At 40.3% G+C, this 19,969-nt stretch overlaps 1 protein-coding gene across 1 annotated transcript in view; it reads right to left on the reverse strand.

Annotated features, from left to right (window-relative positions):
- The window catches only part of ARL3 (ADP ribosylation factor like GTPase 3), a 29,856-nt gene extending 9,931 nt beyond the window's left edge, over positions 1-19,925 (reverse strand). The window contains exons 1-4 of the mRNA XM_008144250.3: positions 19,853-19,925; positions 12,202-12,345; positions 8,574-8,690; positions 1,745-1,795 (exon numbers count right to left, since the gene is read on the reverse strand). Coding sequence (XP_008142472.1) covers positions 1,745-1,795; positions 8,574-8,690; positions 12,202-12,345; positions 19,853-19,855 — 315 coding nt within the window. The 5' untranslated portion in view covers positions 19,856-19,925. The remainder of the gene's footprint in view (positions 1-1,744; positions 1,796-8,573; positions 8,691-12,201; positions 12,346-19,852) is intronic.
- Positions 19,926-19,969: the final 44 nt, after the last annotated feature.

A 19,969-nucleotide genomic window follows, 5' to 3' on the forward strand; every position in this document is an offset into this window, starting at 1 on the left:
CTTTCAATGTATTTATGTGTGTGTGTGTGTGTTGTGTGTGTGTGTGTGTGTGTTATTTATTTAAATACTAGAGGCCCGGTGCACGAAATTTGTACATGGGTAGGGTCCCTAGGCCAGGCCGGCGATTAGGGCCAATCGGGGCCTTCTAGCTGTCGGCCGGGGCCTTCCTTCGTTCTGTGCTGCCCCCTGGTGGTCAGCACATGTCATAGTGAGCAGTCGAACTCCAGAGGGGACAATTTGCATATTAGCCTTTTATTATATAGGATAAATTGAAAATGACAATTGCTTTAAAGACTATAATTCTGTTTCATCAATCTTTTTGTTTTGTTTTGTTGTTTAAGTTTTATGTATTATTTTTATTTTATTATTTTTTTAAAATTTCTTTATTGATTAAGGTGTCACATATTTGTCCTCATCCCCCATTCCCATCCCACACCCCTCCCCACGGATGTCCCCACCCCCCTGTTGTCCTTAACCATTGGTTAGGCTCGTATGCATGCACACAAGTCCTTTGGTTGATCTCTCCCCCCTACCCCCACCCTCCCCTACCATCCCTCTGAGGCCCGACAGTCCGATCGATGCCTCCTTGTTTCTGGGTCTGTTCTTGTTCATCAGTCTATGTTGTTAATCATTTCCCCTAGATGAGTGATGTTTCATCAATCTTTACCTCCAAAACATGTCCATGCATTACACTTCATCAAACCCACATCCTAAAATAACTGTATTAGTCCATCTGGCAAGGTCTCTGATTTTTAGGCTATCAGTTGGGGTCTACCCAACTGTTATGTTGATTCTGTCTGCAATAAGTATAGGAGAGGGTGTGTACTTACCTAAATATGAGGACCCACCTCTGCCATTAATTCCACATTTTAACCCTACTTAAGACACTTGTGCTGTCAAAGAGAACTGGAGGGTTCAAGAGGCAGATAGTTATATGACACCCTTCACCTTCAAGCTCACATGAAGTGATGATCCAGAAATCATCAATGTATAGAAGGGTTCTCTCCAAGAGAGTTCTCAAACTAATTTCCAGGAAAAAGGAACATAAACATGGGGATGGCTACCTTTGGAAGGCCACCAGTGGTAATTTAGGACACAAGCCAAGGACTCTGCAATAAAATGTAATCATGCTTTTCCAAAGAGGTCCACTCTACCCCTTGCTTCTTATCAGTGTACTCAGTAAAATGGTCTGTGCCCACCGCTTCTCTGTTTAAAACTATGTATACAAATTGCACTGTGTAATCATGTTGACATGTAGTCTGCCTTTGAAGCCATTTTTGGGTTCAAGGATAACTATCTTTTGGCTTGGAAACAAGAGCAGGTTAGTCTTGGCTTACACATTTCTTCCATCCCTTTGAGTTTGTTAGTTGCCCTTGGATCAATTAAGTTGATATTGAAAAATGTACATAGAAATAATAAGTGAATTGTTCTTCTGGGTTCATTTCTATGTGGAATGAAAAGAAACCTGAAGAGCTTTTGGGCATGGTAGTAAATTCCATTTTCTTATAACTTGTTTACTCAATTTGATTTAAACTAAAGGCTTTAATTAAAAAAAAATTGTTTAAAGGATTCTGAACTAATTTCTTTTTAGCCAACTGGTATTTTTGCCTGCTTGCCAGAGTGACTGCCTTATTTAAACTGCAAAGGTTAAACAAAAAAAATCTCTCTCACTGTCATACATTTACAAGGCAGATTAATGAATACCCAGTTATTTGGGAAATAGATCAACAGAAGAATTATTTACCTGGCCCGTCTCTTCAAATCTTTTTCTGTCTGCACTGTCAATTACATATATCTGTAAAGTAAGAAAAGAAGGTTATCTCAATAGCAGATATGTAAAAGACAGGGCACTTTTATGGAAAGAGCAGATGATCCTATCAGCCAATTTCACATTAGCATAGCATATAGAAACCGAGCTGGTAACTATTACCTCATCTATGGATGCAAAACAAACAAACAAACAAACTAACTAATTAATTAATTAAATGGAGGGTGCCCCCAAAATACTTCCAGCAAAGCTCCAAAGTAAAAAGTCAGTAGAGCTATGCAGGATGAAAATAGCTACATTTACTGTGCATTCACTAAACGTTCTTGCAAGATTTATCATATCCTTGTTACAACTCTATGAGATAGATTGCACTACTTTCTCATTTTATATATAAACTAGAGGCCCAGTGCATGAAATTTGTGCACTGGGGGGGGGGGCGGATCCCTCAGCCCGGCCTGTACCCTCTCGCAGTCTAGGACCCCCTGGGGGATGTCCGACTGCCGGTTTAGGCCCAATCTCCGAGGATTGGACCTAAGCCGGCAGTCGGACATCCCTCTCATTATCTGGGATGCCTCGCTCTTTACCGCCTGCCTGCTTGTTCCTTACTATTCGGCTTGCTGCTCCTTAGCGCTGCTGTGGAGGTGGGAGAGGCTCCTGCCACCGCTGCTGCGCTCGCCAGCTGTGAGCCCGGCTTCTGGCTGAGCAGTGCTCCCTCTGTGGGAGTGCACTGACCACCAGGGGCAGCTCCTGTGTTCAGTGTCTGCCCCCTGGTGGTCAGTGTGCATCATAGTGACTGGTCGTTCTGCTGTAATGGTCACTTAGGCTTTTATTAGATAGATAAACATAAGCCCAAAGAAGTTAAGTAACTTGCTCAAGTTACATCAAGTACTTGACAAAATTGGGACTCAAACTCAAGCATACCTTAAGCACTCTGCTAATACTGCATCTCAAGTTGTCTAGGAGGGATGGTGTTTTGAGACATCTACAAATCCTAGTCTTCGAACATCATCACGCTGAAAGTATCATTTGCAGTATTAACTATACGCTGACTCCATGCACTGAGGCAGGAAACCCAGTGATCTCCATCCCTTCCTACCTTGCTTATAACCTCCAAGGCTGCGAGGAGGCTATAAGCAAATAGCAAGGGCATAGCCTTTCCCAGAGTAAGAGAAGTCTTGAGATTCACTGTAAGTTAAAAATCTCAAGCTTTCTCTCCCATCACTGAATTTTATTTATTGCATAAATAACATCCTATAACAATAAAGAAAATAAGGGAACACCAAAAAAGAAAATTGCTTATAGTTATAGAACCCAAATATATTATTTTAATTTCTTATGAATGTTCTCTTAATTCTTCTTCATATGAAAATTTAAAAAGAGCCGAAACCGGTTTGGCTCAGTGGACAGAGCGTCGGTCTGCAGACTGAAAGGTCCCAGGTTCGATTCTGGTCAAGGGCATGTACATTGGTTGCAGGCACATCCCCGGTAGGGGGTGTGCAGGAGGCAGCTGGTCGATGTTTCTCTCTCATCGATGTTTCTAGCTCTCTATCCCTCTCCCTTCCTCTCTGTAAAAAAATCAATAAAATATATTTAAAAAAAAAGAAAATTTAAAAAGAAAATTAGATATAATGTTATAGTCCTTTAAAACAATTAAATGATATATTAAATGTTTTCCCAGTTGCTAATCTTTTTTTTTAATGGGTCCAGTTTATTTCATTTTTTAAAAATATATTTGATTGATTTTTTTACAGAGAGGAAGGGAGAGGGATAGAGAGTCAGAAACATCGATCAGCCGCCTCCTGCACACCCCCTACTGGGTATAAGCCTGCTACCAAGGTACATGCCCTTGACTGGAATCGAACCTGGGACCCTTGAGTCTGCAGGCCGACGCTCTATCCACGGAGCCAAACCAGTTAAGGACCAGTTGCTAATCTTAAAAATTATCAGATTTTCTAACTTCTTTTAAAGAATTTAGAACTGTTATTAAACTAATGGTACAATGAAAACAGCCTTTTAAAAGAGCATACAGTAAATCCTCAATGTCATCAATAGGTTTTGCAACTTTAAGCGAAACTACATATAACAAAACCAACTTTACCACAGGCTAATTGACATAAACAAGAGTTAAGTTCCTACAGCTTCTCATCCATGTTATAATGAAACAATGTTGAACAAAATGACATTATTTGAGGGCCTGCTGTATTCATTTAGAAACAACAACACAAAACAACTCTCACCTTTACATGCCTTAAATTACATAAACTAATATACTACAATATACATAGGCATTTCTGTATGTAGGTTAAATTCTGTGCTACTTGAAAATTTGCTCTCTTTTGAAAGAAAAAAATTACAATTCCTTAGTTTAATGCACTCTCACTTAGAATCACTAATGCTAAATACACAGGAACACAGTTTGGGCTTTCCTCCGAAGAATACCCTATGTTTCCACCTGTGTTTCTTTCATGGGGCATCATGAAAGGAGGGAGGATGTCGTCTCAGTATTTTATTTTCAGGTTATTATTACTGTTGTAGTTAATATTACTCTTGACTCAGTGTCAATACATGCATCCATGGGCTCTGCACACCACAGACACCCAAAATTCCATACTGTTTTCCACCAGTGAGGCTCTCATTTTTAAGGTAGCAGATGTAGTATAAATGTAGATGTAGAATGAAGGAATGTAATGAGAGGGCGAACCTCAACATAAAAGACCTAATTAGGATTATTTGGGAGTCTACAGTGGATTAGGATTATCTTCATTCAGGCGATAGTTCAAGATGTGAGGGAGGGGAGAGGGTCAACTGATCACAGGGAAGGGGTATTGGGTTTAGAGGGCTTTCTGAAGGCTGTGTGCAGGCCACTGGGCAAGAAAGGAATTTCAAAGTAAGAAAAAGTGGGCCTGGGAGCAAAGGTGTGAGTAACAAGGGAAGAAAAGAGGAGGCTGAGACAAAGTGGAAAACACAAACACAAAGTTAGGAAATTGATGCTTGATATTATGAAAAATAGTCGGGAGAGGATAAGAAGGAATGGGGAGAGTTTTAATGACAAGAGAGATGATAACCAGAGAATCGAGAGGCTGAGGATCAATGAGAAGAAAGTTTTAACTTTTACTTATAATTACTTGCTATTTATTGCCTCCATTAAAAGATTCAGTATAATTAAAGGAGGGTTTTCCTAAACTATACATTTAGCCTAATTCTCCCTATCATTTAGCATAATTTTTATAAAATTTGACAACTACTTCACAATAATTCCAGGAAGAAGTCTATAAAACAACTAATTTGGTGATACACCAATTTGTTTTTCTGCAGTGGTATATGCTTCTCTTGGTTGCTCGCCACCCCAGTGCTGCCCAGGATCTGTTTTCTTCTGGTCAATAAATAAAGGTAAGGAGAGCATCTTGCCTTAAGGGGAAATACACACACACACACACACACACACACACACACACATTAATCTAGTTGTAAAAAATTTTAATCCAAAAATAAATTAATAATAAAAATACTCAGAAAGTATCGGATAAAGTTAAAACATTTATAATGCTTCTGACCTTAAAACATTATGGAGCCTCAAAAATCAAGTTTCATAAATCTATTCTAAAATATAGTTATCCATGGCACTCAGAATGATGCTTTAAGCAAAGCCAATTCACATCTTCCTTGGCAACTGCTTTGAAATTATTATTTGGCTGTGGGAGGAAGACTAGAGAAAGCGGTTTTGTGTTTGTTTTTCTGACGGAAGTACAGCCTACTCTGGATTAGCCAGACTGACTATCCAGCATGTGAATGGAGGGTTCTTTGTTTCTCCTTTTGCTTCTGGTCCTCCTCCCTCCTGCTGCCACCTTTTGGTCATTTTATTGCTCCCAAGTATTTCTCCACTAGAGGGGTAGGGAGCCAAGCAGAGATGATACTAAAATGTGTGGCTTTTTATTGACCACTTGAGCAAAAGTCTAAAAGGAGGTTGAAAACAACAAATAAGGTTTCTGGGTAACGTGGTTTTCAATTATGTGTGCTGCAGCAGTATCGATACCCAGGTGACTCGGGTGTGAGTGGCATTACGGAAATAATACATGAGACAGTTGTTTGAGATCTCACTTAAGTCCTACACACTGGATATGGAAATGATGACAGTTGCTTTATTAAAAAATTATGTTGCATTTAAACACAAAACTGATAACAATAAGTAAGTAGAGTTTAGTAATAACATGAACATACCTTGAAAAAAAAAAAGATGTATTTTTATCTATCAAAAGGCTGTTATTTCCTGGCCTAAAAGAAATGGAAGACAGCCTATCCCCTCCTTTCTATCATACTTTAGGTTTTATTTACTAGTATTAGTCACCTCCCCACAATTAATAAAGGTGAAGTAAAATGTTCTCAGTGTCATCTTCTCAGTGTCATCCATCCGAGAATAACTTCGGCACTTTTAGGAGTTGCCCTGACCCTTTCAAACCCCTAGAGAACCATTTAATGATCTAAATAAATCTTTTTCTGTAAGGGGTCAGGTAGTAAGTATTTTCGGTTTTGTGGCCCACACAGTCTCCTTCACAACTATTGGATTTTGCTGTTGTAGTGTGAAAGCAATCATAGAAAATACAGGGTGTGCAAAAGTAGGTTTACATCCAATAAATACAATAATTAGTAAATAATAATAAAGGAATAAGCTGTGTTTTGCATACTCACAATTATAAATCTACTTTTGCCCACCCTGTACGCAAACAAGTGGACGTGGCTGTGTCACAAGGGAACTTTCTGGACACAGAAATTGGAATTTCACTTCATTTTCATGTGAGGAAATCTTATTCTTCTTTTGAAATTTTTCAACCATTTAAAAATACTGTATAAAAAGGAGATATATATACTACTATATGTAATACTTTAAACAATAAAATAAAATTTAAAAATAAATAAATAAAAATAAAAATACTGTGTAAAAACTATTCTTAGCTCATAGGCTATAGTATAGCAGGAGGCAGACTAGATCAGTTTGTCAACACCCACTCTAAAGCAAGAATTTATACATATCCTTTTTAAAAAATATATATTTTATTGATTTTTTACAGAGAGGAAGGGAGAGGGATAGAGAGCTAGAAACATCGATGAGAGAGAAACATCAACCAGCTGCCTCCTGCACACCCCCTACTGGGGATGTGCCCGCAACCAATGTACAAGCCCTTGACCGGAATCGAACCTGGGACCCTTCAGTCCGCAGACCAACGCTCTATCCACTGAGCCAAACCGGTTTTGGCATAAAGCAAGAATTTATTATGGCACTCTAGAGATAATTGAAAAGTGTTAACTAGGCAACGAAATGTATCAAGCCTCAATACTGTTGTGAAGCCTAGTGTAATAGGTCTTTTTAACCAACAATGGAAAACTATTAAATACAAACAAATATAATCCATCAACCACTGCCACTGCAGGCTGCTACAAAACTGTCAGACAGAACTAAGAGTCACCAGGCCTTAGAATTTAATCCTGGGGACCCACCTACTCCCCAAGAGTTGTTTAATTCCAAATGGCACTGGAAAATAATGGAATGTTGACACTGAATCCAAAATACTGTCTGGTACTGGCAACGTAATGTAGCTGGTAAAAGCCCCTGCAGGGTTGCTCCAAGCTGATGTTCCCTAGCTAGTTCTATAATTCCCAGGCACTCTAAGCAAATGGGAAGTGTGGAATCCAGAGTCAGATTATCACTACCTTGCAGTCTACCCTCAAAGTGTTAGAGTTTATGATTTAAAATTCTCATTCCCTACCTGGTTTGGCTCAGTGGATAGAGCATTGGCCTGCGGACTGAAGGGTCCCAGGTTCGGTTCTGGTCAAGGGCACATGCCCGGGTTGTGGGCTCGATCCCCAGTGGGGTCGTGCAGGAGGCAGCCAATCAATGACTCTCTCTCATCATTGATGTTTCTATCTCTCTCTCCCTCTCCCTTCCTCTCTGAAATCAATAAAAATATATAAAAAAAAAAATCCCTGACTCGAGGACCGGAAAGTTTCTGAGACCTCCGTATGGAACCTTAGAGTCAGTCATTCATGTCCTTATGAACTGCTCTTACTTGAGTATTTCTTTCAAAGTAGCTTAATCCAGAGACAAACAGTAGTCCTAGAGAATGTGACAGAGAGCTGAGAACTAACATCCCAGCCTCTGCCTGAACAAAGGCCACCTGAGCCAGGGAATTCTCAGTGCCTGAGGCAGCTTCTTTAATTCTGGGCAGTTACAATTACAGGAAACTTCTTCCTCATTCTGAGTTAAACTCTACCATCCAATACTCCCCGAACTGCTTCTTGTCCAGTCCTTTAGAAATATTCACAATGAGGCTAATCTCTGATGTAAGATAGTTCTTAAAGTAACTGAAGACAGTTCCAAGTGTTTTCTTTTCCAGGAAGGACATTGTCAGGCCTTTCAACCATTCCTTATACATCCCTGTTCCCAGGACTCTCACTACTATCTTGGTTGCTCAGTTTGGGATACACCTGATTTGTGGATATCCTTGGGATGACAGCGTTAGCCGCACAATCTTCCGACTTCCCTACTGCTGTTCAAATCACTATGGCAATAAATAAGCACCTTATTTGCCAAGGTGGGTGTGGGTACAACATCGTTACTGAGCGACAGCAAAACATCTCATACAAGTTATACAAAGATGTTTCTCTCTCACCGTCTGGAGCCTCTGCTAGCCCTAAATTTAGTGATTAATGTTATGGCAATGGAATTACTGGCAAGACAGAACCGTATAGTTAATGCCCCTAACCCAGCAGAAAAGACTATGAATTAACACATCAGAAATAGAGTACTTACAAGAATATCAGTGTTTTCAAAATAATTCCTCCAGTATGGTCTGATTTTCCTCTGTCCACCAATGTCCCATACATTCAGTTTAAAACCTTGTGATTGTACACTTTTGATGTTAAAACCCTGCACCAAAGAAAGGTAAAAACAAGTTTCATTAAGCTTTGAGATCATAATTCTGACAAAGTTACACTGAACATCTATGTTATTTACTAATTCTGAGGTACTCTGCCAGATGTGACACTGATAATACTGAAAACAGTTTGCTATGGCAGGGAACGAAGAAATGTATTTACACATGCTTACTTCATTCAGGTTGTGGAGTCAGTGTTAAAATGTCATGGCTAACATGATGTGCTTCCTGTCATGAGTACACGCACACAACCACTGAGGACAACTTGGCATGAGAGTAGCTCTGATAACACAGGCCACGCCCCTGATGAGTCCTCAGGATGGTACATTTAATAGGACATTTCCTGTAACTAACAAAACCCCCCTGAAGCTGAATCTGAAAACGCGACAGAACAGAACAAATGCTGCATTTAAAAAGGCAAAAGCTAAAATCTGGAAGATTGCATTCTTTAGGAGTAGTTCAAAATTAAAGGAATTTTCTCATATGGATTACTCAGGAAAAGGAAGGAGTTGGACTCAGGAAACTATGGTGGAGGCTGGCTAATAACTGGATGATGAGCCCAGTGAGAAAGGTAGGGCCTGCTGGAACCGCATGTTCAAACTCTGAAGTAGAGCCCTCAATTATAGGCAGTGATGAAAACAAACAAACAAGCAGGTATTTGAAACCGTTCTTTATTAGGTATCTCTAATGAACCTGAAAAGAGAGCATTCATTTTCAGGACAGGTACTCAAGGTGGAACTTTGGGGAAGGCGAGCAAATCAGCAGCAGGCAGAACTATGAGCTGGGAGGTAGTGTGCAGAGAAACAAATTAACAAGAACTTTGGGGTTTGGAGAGAAGGCATTTCATGAGCAAGAATAAAAGAAATATCTTCTTGCAAAAATGATTTAGTGAAATCAGGCTCTGAAAGATCCAATCAACAGTGTGCTACCCCAGAAATGACATTTCGTCCAGAATGACTGGAGTTAAGCACATCTGGGGATGCCTCCATAAACATTTGCCTCCTCTGGCAGCTTGCCAACACTACTGCCTCGCCCAGAAAGACAGGCACAGTGCAGTGGTACAGGAACTGCCACCCAATTTCTCCTGAGGATACATAATCACTAGAGAAAAACTGGGGGTGATGCTGATTGCAGCTCCTCTAAAATGCCAATGACTGAATAAATATGAAGTTTAAGAACTCTAAAGGGATGTGACTTAAGATTATTGTAAAAGGCTGCTTCATTCTGACTCATTGACAAAACCACTTTTATGAGCTTAAAAATACTATACATAACTACAATATTACATGTCAAATCCAGTAACATAAAATCCTTCTACAAGGAAGCAGGAAATAAATAAGAGTAAATCCTGGAATTCAACCATATGTATCAACTGTCTTAAAATTCTATTGTCATCAGACCTAATAAATCTACTAAGAAATTATTCTAAGGAAATAATGAGATGTATATTATATTCATATTTATAACAACATAGAAAGATGTTACATACAGTATTGAGTGAAAAAGATGATATAAAACAGCATATTCTCTATAAGCCTTTTTTATTTATTTTAAATATACCCATCATATATATGCATAGAAAAAAAACTGAATGAATATATCACTAAGTGTTAACAGTGGTTATGTATGAATGGATATTATAGGTAATTTTTAGTTTCTCAATTTTATGTATACTTTCTAAATTTACTATAATGAGCATCTATTACTTTTTTAAATATAAATATAATGAGCATCTATTTTTTAAATAAAAGTTTGTTTTTAAAGAATATGAACACGACATAATACATGATATGGCAAAAGTAGGTTTACAGTTGTTAGTACACGAAATAGTTTACTCTTGTGTTATTAATTATTGTATTATTTTCCATACAAACAACTGTAAGCCTACTTTTGCCCTACCCTGTAGAATAAGAGTCACCTACAACACATCAAACAAAGCCTGAAAGTTAGAATTGGAACTTTGGGTCCATACTTTGAGTTCATTTCCATGGTCGCAGCATGTTCTTGAGAAATACAGCCTATCTCAAATCAAACAAACAAACAAACAAGCCCCCCCAAAATACACCCCAAAATCCAGCACCTCTTTTTCTGGCTGAAATCCTCGCACACTAATGTTTTCAGCCTTTCTAGGCTATACTACTGTAATATGCTCCTCCTTCGACTATACATTAAATTTGTTCAGAGTTGAAATGACTTTCCTGCGAAGTGTTTTGAATCAGTAATATTCATAGGCTGTGGAGTACACACACCAGCACAGCTATTCAAACCTGACACCAAGCTCTTAGTATAGTATGGCGACAGAAAATGCTAACCAAACCTGGTTTTGCTGAATGTTAATGCTCAAGCACTTTACAGTGACTGGAACTGACTGATCGGGCTGTTCCCAGTTAGGAAACCCAAAGGCTTGGCCAAAGGTCCGGCTTTCTCGGAATTTCCAACAGGAAAGGAGGCCTAAAGAAGCGGACTGGAGTTCTTCCAACCAGGACTTGTCTTTCAACTTCCATACAGTGAGCACCACCACTGTCTTATCCTTTGTGCTTTACTTGCTAAGTCTTAGGAAAGAGGAGGGTTGATGAGACTGCATTAAAAATATGGGTAATTTTAAAAAATTGATATATATTTGTGTTTATTAAGTCTGAAAAATACACACTAAAATATTAACAGTGGGTTTTCTCACAGTACTCTTTGCTTCTCTTCTTTATACTTTCTCTATATTTGCTATATGAATTAATTTTATAATCAGAGAAGATAAAGCTATTTTTTTAAAGGAATCACTTAGATCTGAGGGAGTTGACTGTGTCCTGACATATGTATACATATATATATTTGTATTATTTATTTAAAAATTATAAAATATACATAAAAGAAAATGTACCATTACATTTTTAAGTGTACAGTTGAATGGCATTAAGTACATTTGCAGTGTTGTGCGACCATCACCACCATCCATCCACAGAACTTACTTCATCTTTATTTTTTTAAAATATATTTTATTGATTTTTTACAGAGAGGAAGGGAGAGGGATAGAGAGTTAGAAATATCGATAAGAGAGAAACATGGATTAGCTGCCTCATGCACACTCCCCACTGGGGATGTGCCCGCAACCAAGGTACATGCCCTTGACCGGATTCGAACCTGGGACCCCTCAGTCCACAGGCCGACGCTCTATCCAATGAGCCAAACCAGTTAGGGCGAACTTTCTTCATCTTGCAACACTGACTCTCTGTGCCCATTAAACAATAATTCCCAATTTCCTCCTCTCTTTCCAGCCTCTGGTAACCATTGTTCTATTTTCTGTCTCTATGTATTTGACTACTCTAAGTATCTCATATGAATGGAATCTCGATACATTTTTGAAATCTTAAGATTATTTTATACAGTATATACTTTTCCCAGTAACAAAACTTAGAAATGGACAAAACGACATTCCCCATTTTGTCTTTCATATTGCGATTATCATATTCCGTGAGTCCCACAAATATCTGGGGCCAACGCAGTGCTCACCTGTGTAGGTGTGATGTGGCTGATGTCTTCAGATGCAAGCTGCTTCAGAAGGGTAGTCTTGCCAGCATTATCCAAACCCAGGAGAAGGAGTCTCACCTCCTGGTCTGGTGCACTTTTCAATTTACGTAAAATTGAGAGTAAGCCCTTGAACAACCATAAAAAAAGATTATTTTGGGGGCACTAACTTTCATATTATCGAACATCAGAGTACCTCCTCCTTGAAAAAAGTTCTTGAAAAAAGTAATGTAGATAGCTTATTATTCTTTCCCGCTTTGATGCCATTTGTTTCATTTGCTTTTCCCTTCTAAGTTTTGGCAGAAGTAGGTTAGTAAATTCAACAACTTAATAAATAGCATGGCTTATTCCTGCTCCTTGTATTAATCCAGCTTAGTAATCACCCCAAATCTCCTAAAGCCCTTTATATAAACTTAGAGTATAGCACTCATCATATCAGACTACAGGTAACTGACTTTTGTATTTTTCTCCTTTAGTAGAGTGAAGTTTCTCGTGGGTAAGGACTATAGTTTCTATTTCCCACATGCCTGGCACTAGATAGATACTAGATAATAGTTGTTTAATTAAACAGAATTTACACCCAAGTTAATGTAAGTTAAAGGTGCTATACAAAGAAATACAAAAAAGTTATATAAAATTGTATTTGGCTCTGTTTAAGACTTCATCATTTAGCTCTGGCCCAGTAGCTCAGATGGTTAGAGCATTGTCCCGATATGTTAAGGTTGCAGGTTCAATCCCAGTCAGGGCATATACAAGAATCAATGCATAAACCAGTGGAACAACAATTTGGTCAGGGCACATACAAGAATCTCTAAAAAAAAATCAATAAATAAAATTTGAAAAAAAGAAAAAATAACTCATCATTCAAAATACTTTATCATCATATAACTTTCATGAGACCCTTACAGGACAGGTGCACAGTGTGGATTATCTGTTTTTTTCAGATGAAGAACTAAAAAGAGAGAGAGAAATATGGATCAGCTGCCTCCTGGGCATGTGCCCTGACCAGGAATTGAACCAGCAACTTCTCAGTGCACGGGACAATACTCAGTCAACTGAGCCACACCAGCCAGGGCTCAGATGAAGAATCCTATATAATAAAAGCATAGTATGCAAATTGTCCCCTCGAGTCTGGGAGTTCAACCAGGGGGTGGGGCCAGCCAGGGGAAGGGAGGGAGGCCCCAGCAGGCAGCCGGCAGCCACTAGGGACCCTGCCAGTGCACAGATTTCATGCACTGGGCCTCTAGTTTGATATAACAGGGATGTTAGGGAATTTAAAAGTCATTCATTAAAAAAAAAAAATCAAAATTTAACCATAATATTTTTTATTAGTAACCTAACATTTCTGTTTCTTGTTTTATTATTAACTAGAGGCCCAGTGCACGAGATTTGTGCACTGGGAGGAGGGGGGGGGGTCCCTCAGCCCAGCCTGTGCCCTCTTGCAGTCCAGGACCCCTTGGGGGATGTCTGCCTGCCAGCTTAGGCCCGATCCCACGGCCTAAGCTGGCAGGCAGACATCCCTCTCACAGTCCAGGACCCCTCACTCCTTACCACCCGCCTGCAGCGGAGACGGGAGAGGCTCCTGTCACCACCGTTGAGCTCACCAGCTGTGAGCCTGGCTTCTGGCTGAGCGGCGCTCCCCCTGTGTGAGCGCACTAACCATCAGGGGGCAGCTCCTGCACTGAGCATCTGCCCCCTAGTGGTCAGTGCGCATCATAGCAACTGGTCATTCATCTATTTGGTCGATTTGCATATTACGCTTTTATTATATACGACTAGAGACTCGGTGAATGAAAATTCATGCACTGGAGGGGGGGTCCATCAGCCCGGCCTGCCCCCTCTCACAGTCCGGGAGACCTCAGGGGCAGGAGGCAACCCGGCGATCAGGGGAAGGCAACGCCCCATCACACCTCTGCTGCTGCCACTGCCGGCAGCGCAAGCCTCAGCTGGCTCTGGTTACCTGAGCCTCAGGCGGCCCTGGGCGGCTGGGAAGCCACCATCCGAGGCTTGCCTGCGCCTTGGGCCGGCCCTGGGTGGCTGGGAAGCCGCCATCCGAGGCTTGCCTGAGCCTTGGGCAGGCCCTGGGCGGCTGGGGGGCTGAGGAGACTGGGGGACTCCGGAGGCAGGCGCGTGGAGCAGCTGGGCCCACCTGGGGGCGGGCCTGGCCTTGCAGCGTGCTTGCTGCCCCGGCGGGGCTGAGGGGACTTGGCGCCACCATCTTTGAGGGAGTGGCAGTCAATTAGCATATTCCCTCCTTATTGGCTGTCGGTGCTGCCATCTTTGCAATGGTGTGAGGGTCAATTAGCCTATTCCCTCTTTATTAGATGGGATTTTTATGGGTGGAAGTAAATCATGTTGCTTTTTATCCAAGAACATAAGAAAAATCTTGTAAGATAGTTACTTGTTTTGTCCTGCAGATGACAATCTTGTTCCAATAAGGCATGGTTACAAGAACCAAAGAATACCAGATTTTAAAGGGCATTTAATCTAATCTCCCAGCTCAAGCAGAAATACCTTCAAACTCAATCTTAGAATTATATAAAACGGTTATATTTTTTATCTGCATTGCACCAGGCAATTATTCAAACCAGTCTATTCACTAAGATCAAATAATAATTCTATGAAATAATTCTCAACAACTGAGTCTATTGACAATGGTATGCAAATATGCATAATTTTTAAGAATTCCTTTCTCTTGAGAGACTCTTTGTTTACTACTTCTAGGACTGTATTTGCACTGACTTGCTAAGGACCACATTAACCTCTCTATGCCTCAAATTTTTCCAGCAGTAAAATGGAAGGTTTGGTTAAAGACAGAAAGACAAATTCCACACCAAAAGATCTGGGAAAGAGAGGCTGAAGAGATTTGAAACTAACAAACAAAAGATAGGCATGACACTTCTTTAGTTTTCATCTCTTCTGGCCTTGAATACTTTGACACCATTCCTTTTTAAAACTACGTTTATGAGAATTTTCCCTGGCTTCTGTTAGCCGCACTGCAATCACTCATTTGTAATACCCTCTTTCAGAATAGTTAAAATTAGAATTCTGAGATCCTCAGGGGACTGGTGATATAAAAAAGCTAAGGACAGAGGAAACACGTTGTACTACTCCTGAGTTCCTGGTTAGATGTCCTCATTACCTTTCCAATAAAATTATAAAACTGCAATTTATCCCATTAGCACATTAAACAACAGTACAGGTACAGTTCTCCTCGTGCATTATCTACTAGTGTAGAAATCGTGAAAGAAGGTTCGTTTTCTATAAAATAGTTTGAAGGTTCAAAATGAATGTCTTAGGTGTTTCCTCGCGTGTCTCTTTTGAAAAACTATTAAATAAAAATACTGCATTCTGCAGGCTGAGATTTTTTTATGCACTCATTCTATTTGAAATTGATTAAAAGAAAAATATAATTTCTATTCATCTTAAAAGAAGAAAAGCAAAGCACAGATGAGAAAGAAACCATTCTAACTATAGCTAAGCTTTATTAACCTAATGGTATAAAAAACAAGGCATCTACATTTCTAATGGGCAATTTTCCTCAGCGGGAAACAATGGCTTCACATGTTTCACCTTCAAGTGAAATTACTGAGAAATGAAAAGTTCAGCTAATATTTTCTTCCAGCAAAACAATAAATGGCATTTCAAGCATGGTCTAGGAGAGACAAATGCGAATGCAGCATCATATTAACCCAACTACTGAGGACAGGGGATCACAGGATTACCAGGGTTTGCTAAATAGGGAAGAGGATATTTATAGATATCAGGATTCTGCCTGAAAGGTACAAAGTAAGCTGGAGGAAAGAGAACAGAATAAGTCTATTCTATGTTTCTATCTATATATGTCCATACTTCATTTTAAATGTCAAATGAAAGAAGGCAGACATTCGAAGTTAATTTTATTATGGAGCTAAGTTTTGCAGCATAAATCCAAGGGAATGGATTTTGAAGGTGTATTTTTTGTCAAAATATTCATTCATTCATTCATCATTAAATTCCCATAATGTGCCCAAGTGCAGTAGTGAGTAAAATAGACACACTCTCTATGTAGGACTTGTGTTCCTATGCCATTAAACAAAGGCAATTTAAGAAACAAGAAGTTCAGTTAACTGTGGGTTGTGTTATCACCATGCATGTACTAGTATACAAGTTATATGCACCCTGGTGGACAAAAGTGGTCTGACTCACCCATAAAATGTTTAAACAAACTTTCTTACAGGCAAATCATGAATAGATGTGCTACATTTTACCTGCCTCCAAATCAACTTAAACTCAACTACTGGCAGAGGCATGGAAGCACTGACCTAAAATGATACAAACTAGGTCATTTAAAGAAACTGGTGTAGTGGGGGAGAGGGGGAGGAGGAAGTTAATGGTATACGGAAAATATATGTGGCTCTGAGGAGCAGCTAACATTTAAATAATCCAAAGTCATAAGGCAACTGTCACGTGCATGCACTCCCCATAACTAGCTTAAATAGAATTTACTTCAATTTATTTTTACCTCTTTAATCTAACAAAAAAATTGGTGCTGCCTAGTAAGACCTTATTAATTTTCAGGAATTCCTATAGTTTAATAGAGAGAACTTCACCCAAATTTTGTCTTCTTTCTCCTCATCTCTCAACTAAATAAAATACCATGTTTCTTGAGGAACAAAATATGGGCATCTTCTCGGAAAGATTGTGGGTTCCCACCTCATCAGAATACTAATGAAAAGAACATTACGGGTTTTAGAGTTTCATAGATTTGTATTTAATTTCCCTATATATGTAACTCCAGGCACAGTTAGATCTAGAACATGGGGACAATACTTATATCTTAAGAAAAACGTTAGAGCCCTCGCCAATGTGGCAGTTGGTTGAGCATCATCCTGTGCACCAAAAGTGTGCCTGTGTGATTCCCAGTCAGGGCACATACCCAGGTTGCAGGTTCGATCCTGGGTTGGGTACTTGTGGGAGGCAACCGATAGATGTTTCTCTCTCACATCGATGTTTCTCTCTCTCTCTAATCAATAAAAACATTTTTTTAAAAAAAGAAAAATGTTAGGAAGATTAATAAGGTAATGCATGTAAAGCATAGGCACATATAAGGCACTCAAAACCACTGTAGTGTTTCTTCTTCTTCTTTTTACTTTTCATTGACCATGTCTGACCAGAAAACAATCTTGGCAACCATCTTCAAATGTTTAATACCCTTGATAACTATCACTAGGTTCATACATGTAGAAAGTAGTCCATAAGTAATTCCTGAATGAAGGAGTCATTATTAAATAACAATCATTAGTTATGCCCTAAAATTACTGCCATCTTAGTATTTCACCAAGGATGTAGAATCATAAGGCTGGGGTAAAATAGCTGACCCTAAATGTTCAGAGAAACCCCAATGGGTTTTTGTTGTAGTACTCTCCAAATTAAAAGTCTGTATTAGTCGTAGCTGAAGATATATTAAAAACAAACAAAAAAACACAACCCCAAACCCAACAACCTGGGACTTACTGTTCAGTTGTACAGTTACCATGGGGGCCCATGGGATACAAGATGTGACACCACTGACCCTTTAAATTCCATGTTCCACTTTCAGTTCTAAGAATAGCTCGCACTTTGGGAGATAGGGAGAAAAGTGTATTTTGGAAACCAGATAAAGAATCCAGAATAATTTGTCCTAATTTCCTATTGCTCATTTTAAGAAAAAAAAGAAAAACAAATCTGTCTTGATCACTGAACAGAACAGTTGCATATAACAATGTTGTATACACTGTGTATTTGTTGTATGCAATGTCACTTTGCACCTGGAAACCTGAAGCAGTGGTTAATTTATTGTGGCCCGTAATTATAAGTTAAACAATCATGAAATCATAGTCCATTTAATTGATAAACAAACTGGGGAAAAGTTAGGCTACTCTCATACATTTCTCATTTATGATGACATCTCATTCTCGATTAGGTTGGCATGCCTTTTTCATTTCAATTCTAGTTATTTTCCGTAAATATTTATGTTTATATTCATTTGTTGAGAAAAACGTAGCCTTTAAATGGACAACTCATGTATAAACGATTAATAAAAAGAAAATGTAAAAATCTGTTTAGCCCGAGGTTAATAAAACTGCAATGTAGCAAGTGTGAAATGTGACTGGCAACTTTAGATCAAATAATTCTACTTCTTTAACAGTCTGACAGTGTAAAATCAATAGAGATTATTTTCTTATCTTTTACTCATTAGATAATCTGACCAAAGGTACATATTTTTTCCTTGTGGACACCTAGTAGCTTTTTCTTACTTCTGAATCAGTAGAAATGGTTCACCCTGGCCAGTGTGGAGCATTGAGAGGTCGCTGGTTCTATTCTGGTCAGGGATATGCCCAGGTTTCGTCTCTCTCTCCCCCTCCCCCTTTCTCTCTCTCTCTAAAATCAATAAAGACACATTAGATGGAAACATATATATGTGTGTATATATGGATATATGCAGTTCAACATTTCTAAAAGTCAAAAAGAGATTGGGGTTGGGGTAGGGAACTGGCTCTTTACAGTTGGAAAGCCAGCCAACCTGTTCTAAATGCTTCAAAATCCACTTTTCTTTGCTTCCTCCTAAAACTACTTAATTTCATGTTAACACCCTCCAGTTAACTTCAAAGAAATCAACAAGCAACAGAATGTCAACGGTCAAGTCTGTCTCACATCATAATTTACAGTTTTGGGAAGATTTCATTAGGTCTGACGGAGAAAAGGATTGCCCCAGATTGATGCCCACTCTCTAGTTTTAATTTCCCATTCATTTTCGTTTGGAGACCCCACGCTGAAATTGCCCTTTTGGTTCTGGTGTGGTCATCCGCAAAAGAAGGTTGCAACAGGTTCTGAAGGAAATAATGCCAGGGACTGGGCAGCAAATTTGCTTCCATCTGCATGGATTAAGTATTGATCATCACGTACAACCAGACCTTGCAGAACCCTCAGCAAATAACTCAGGACTGCAGAAGCATGCCCGCCACACACACACACACACACACACACACACACACACACACCCCGAGGCAGCGTAAAATCCACCAGGCATATCTTCCAAGCGGGACCTCTTTTGTGTCCTGGGATTTACACCCTTCCCCCCAGACGGCCGCACACCGCTAGGAAAAAGGAGCGCTAGGCTACCAACTCCCACGGTACCGCTAGGGCGACCTGAACCGCAGTAGCGCTGGCTCTGCTCCCCGCTTCTGGCCCGGCCCGGGGGCACCCCAATTTCTTGCGGCGTGAGGAGGCCAGTTCCCTGGGAAGATCTACGCCTGAGTGCGGAGACTGCTCTGCGCAGCTCTGCGGCTCCGCCCTCATCCCACTCCCCAGAGTAACGATGGAGCCCAGGCTCCGAACGGGGACATCCACGCACCCTTCCAGCCCCATCCCCGAGCTTCAGACCGCTGCAAGTCCCGCCTTCCTCCCCAGGCCCAGGTCCCACACCCTCGGGGTTCCCCGCCGCCCCCACGAAACCGATCCAAGACCAGTCAGCAAGCTGAGCACCATCCCATTCCCAACTTTGCTTTAAGCGCAGTGCCCCGCCCTGGGCCTGGGGCCGAGATGGGGAGTGGGGAGTGGAGGGGGGGGGGGGATGACCGACGGGCTTAGGAGGGGCCCAGGCCCCCACACTCACCATCCTCCTGCCGAGTCCCTCCTCCTCCTCCTCCTCCTCCCTCTGCCACCCCCGTTACCAGGGGCAACTATTGTGGCGCCGCCCCCGACGTCCCTCGCACGCACCGCGGCGGAGCCA

This window comes from Eptesicus fuscus, chromosome 17 (assembly GCF_027574615.1).
Source record: "Eptesicus fuscus isolate TK198812 chromosome 17, DD_ASM_mEF_20220401, whole genome shotgun sequence".
Lineage (NCBI taxonomy): Eukaryota > Metazoa > Chordata > Mammalia > Chiroptera > Vespertilionidae > Eptesicus > Eptesicus fuscus.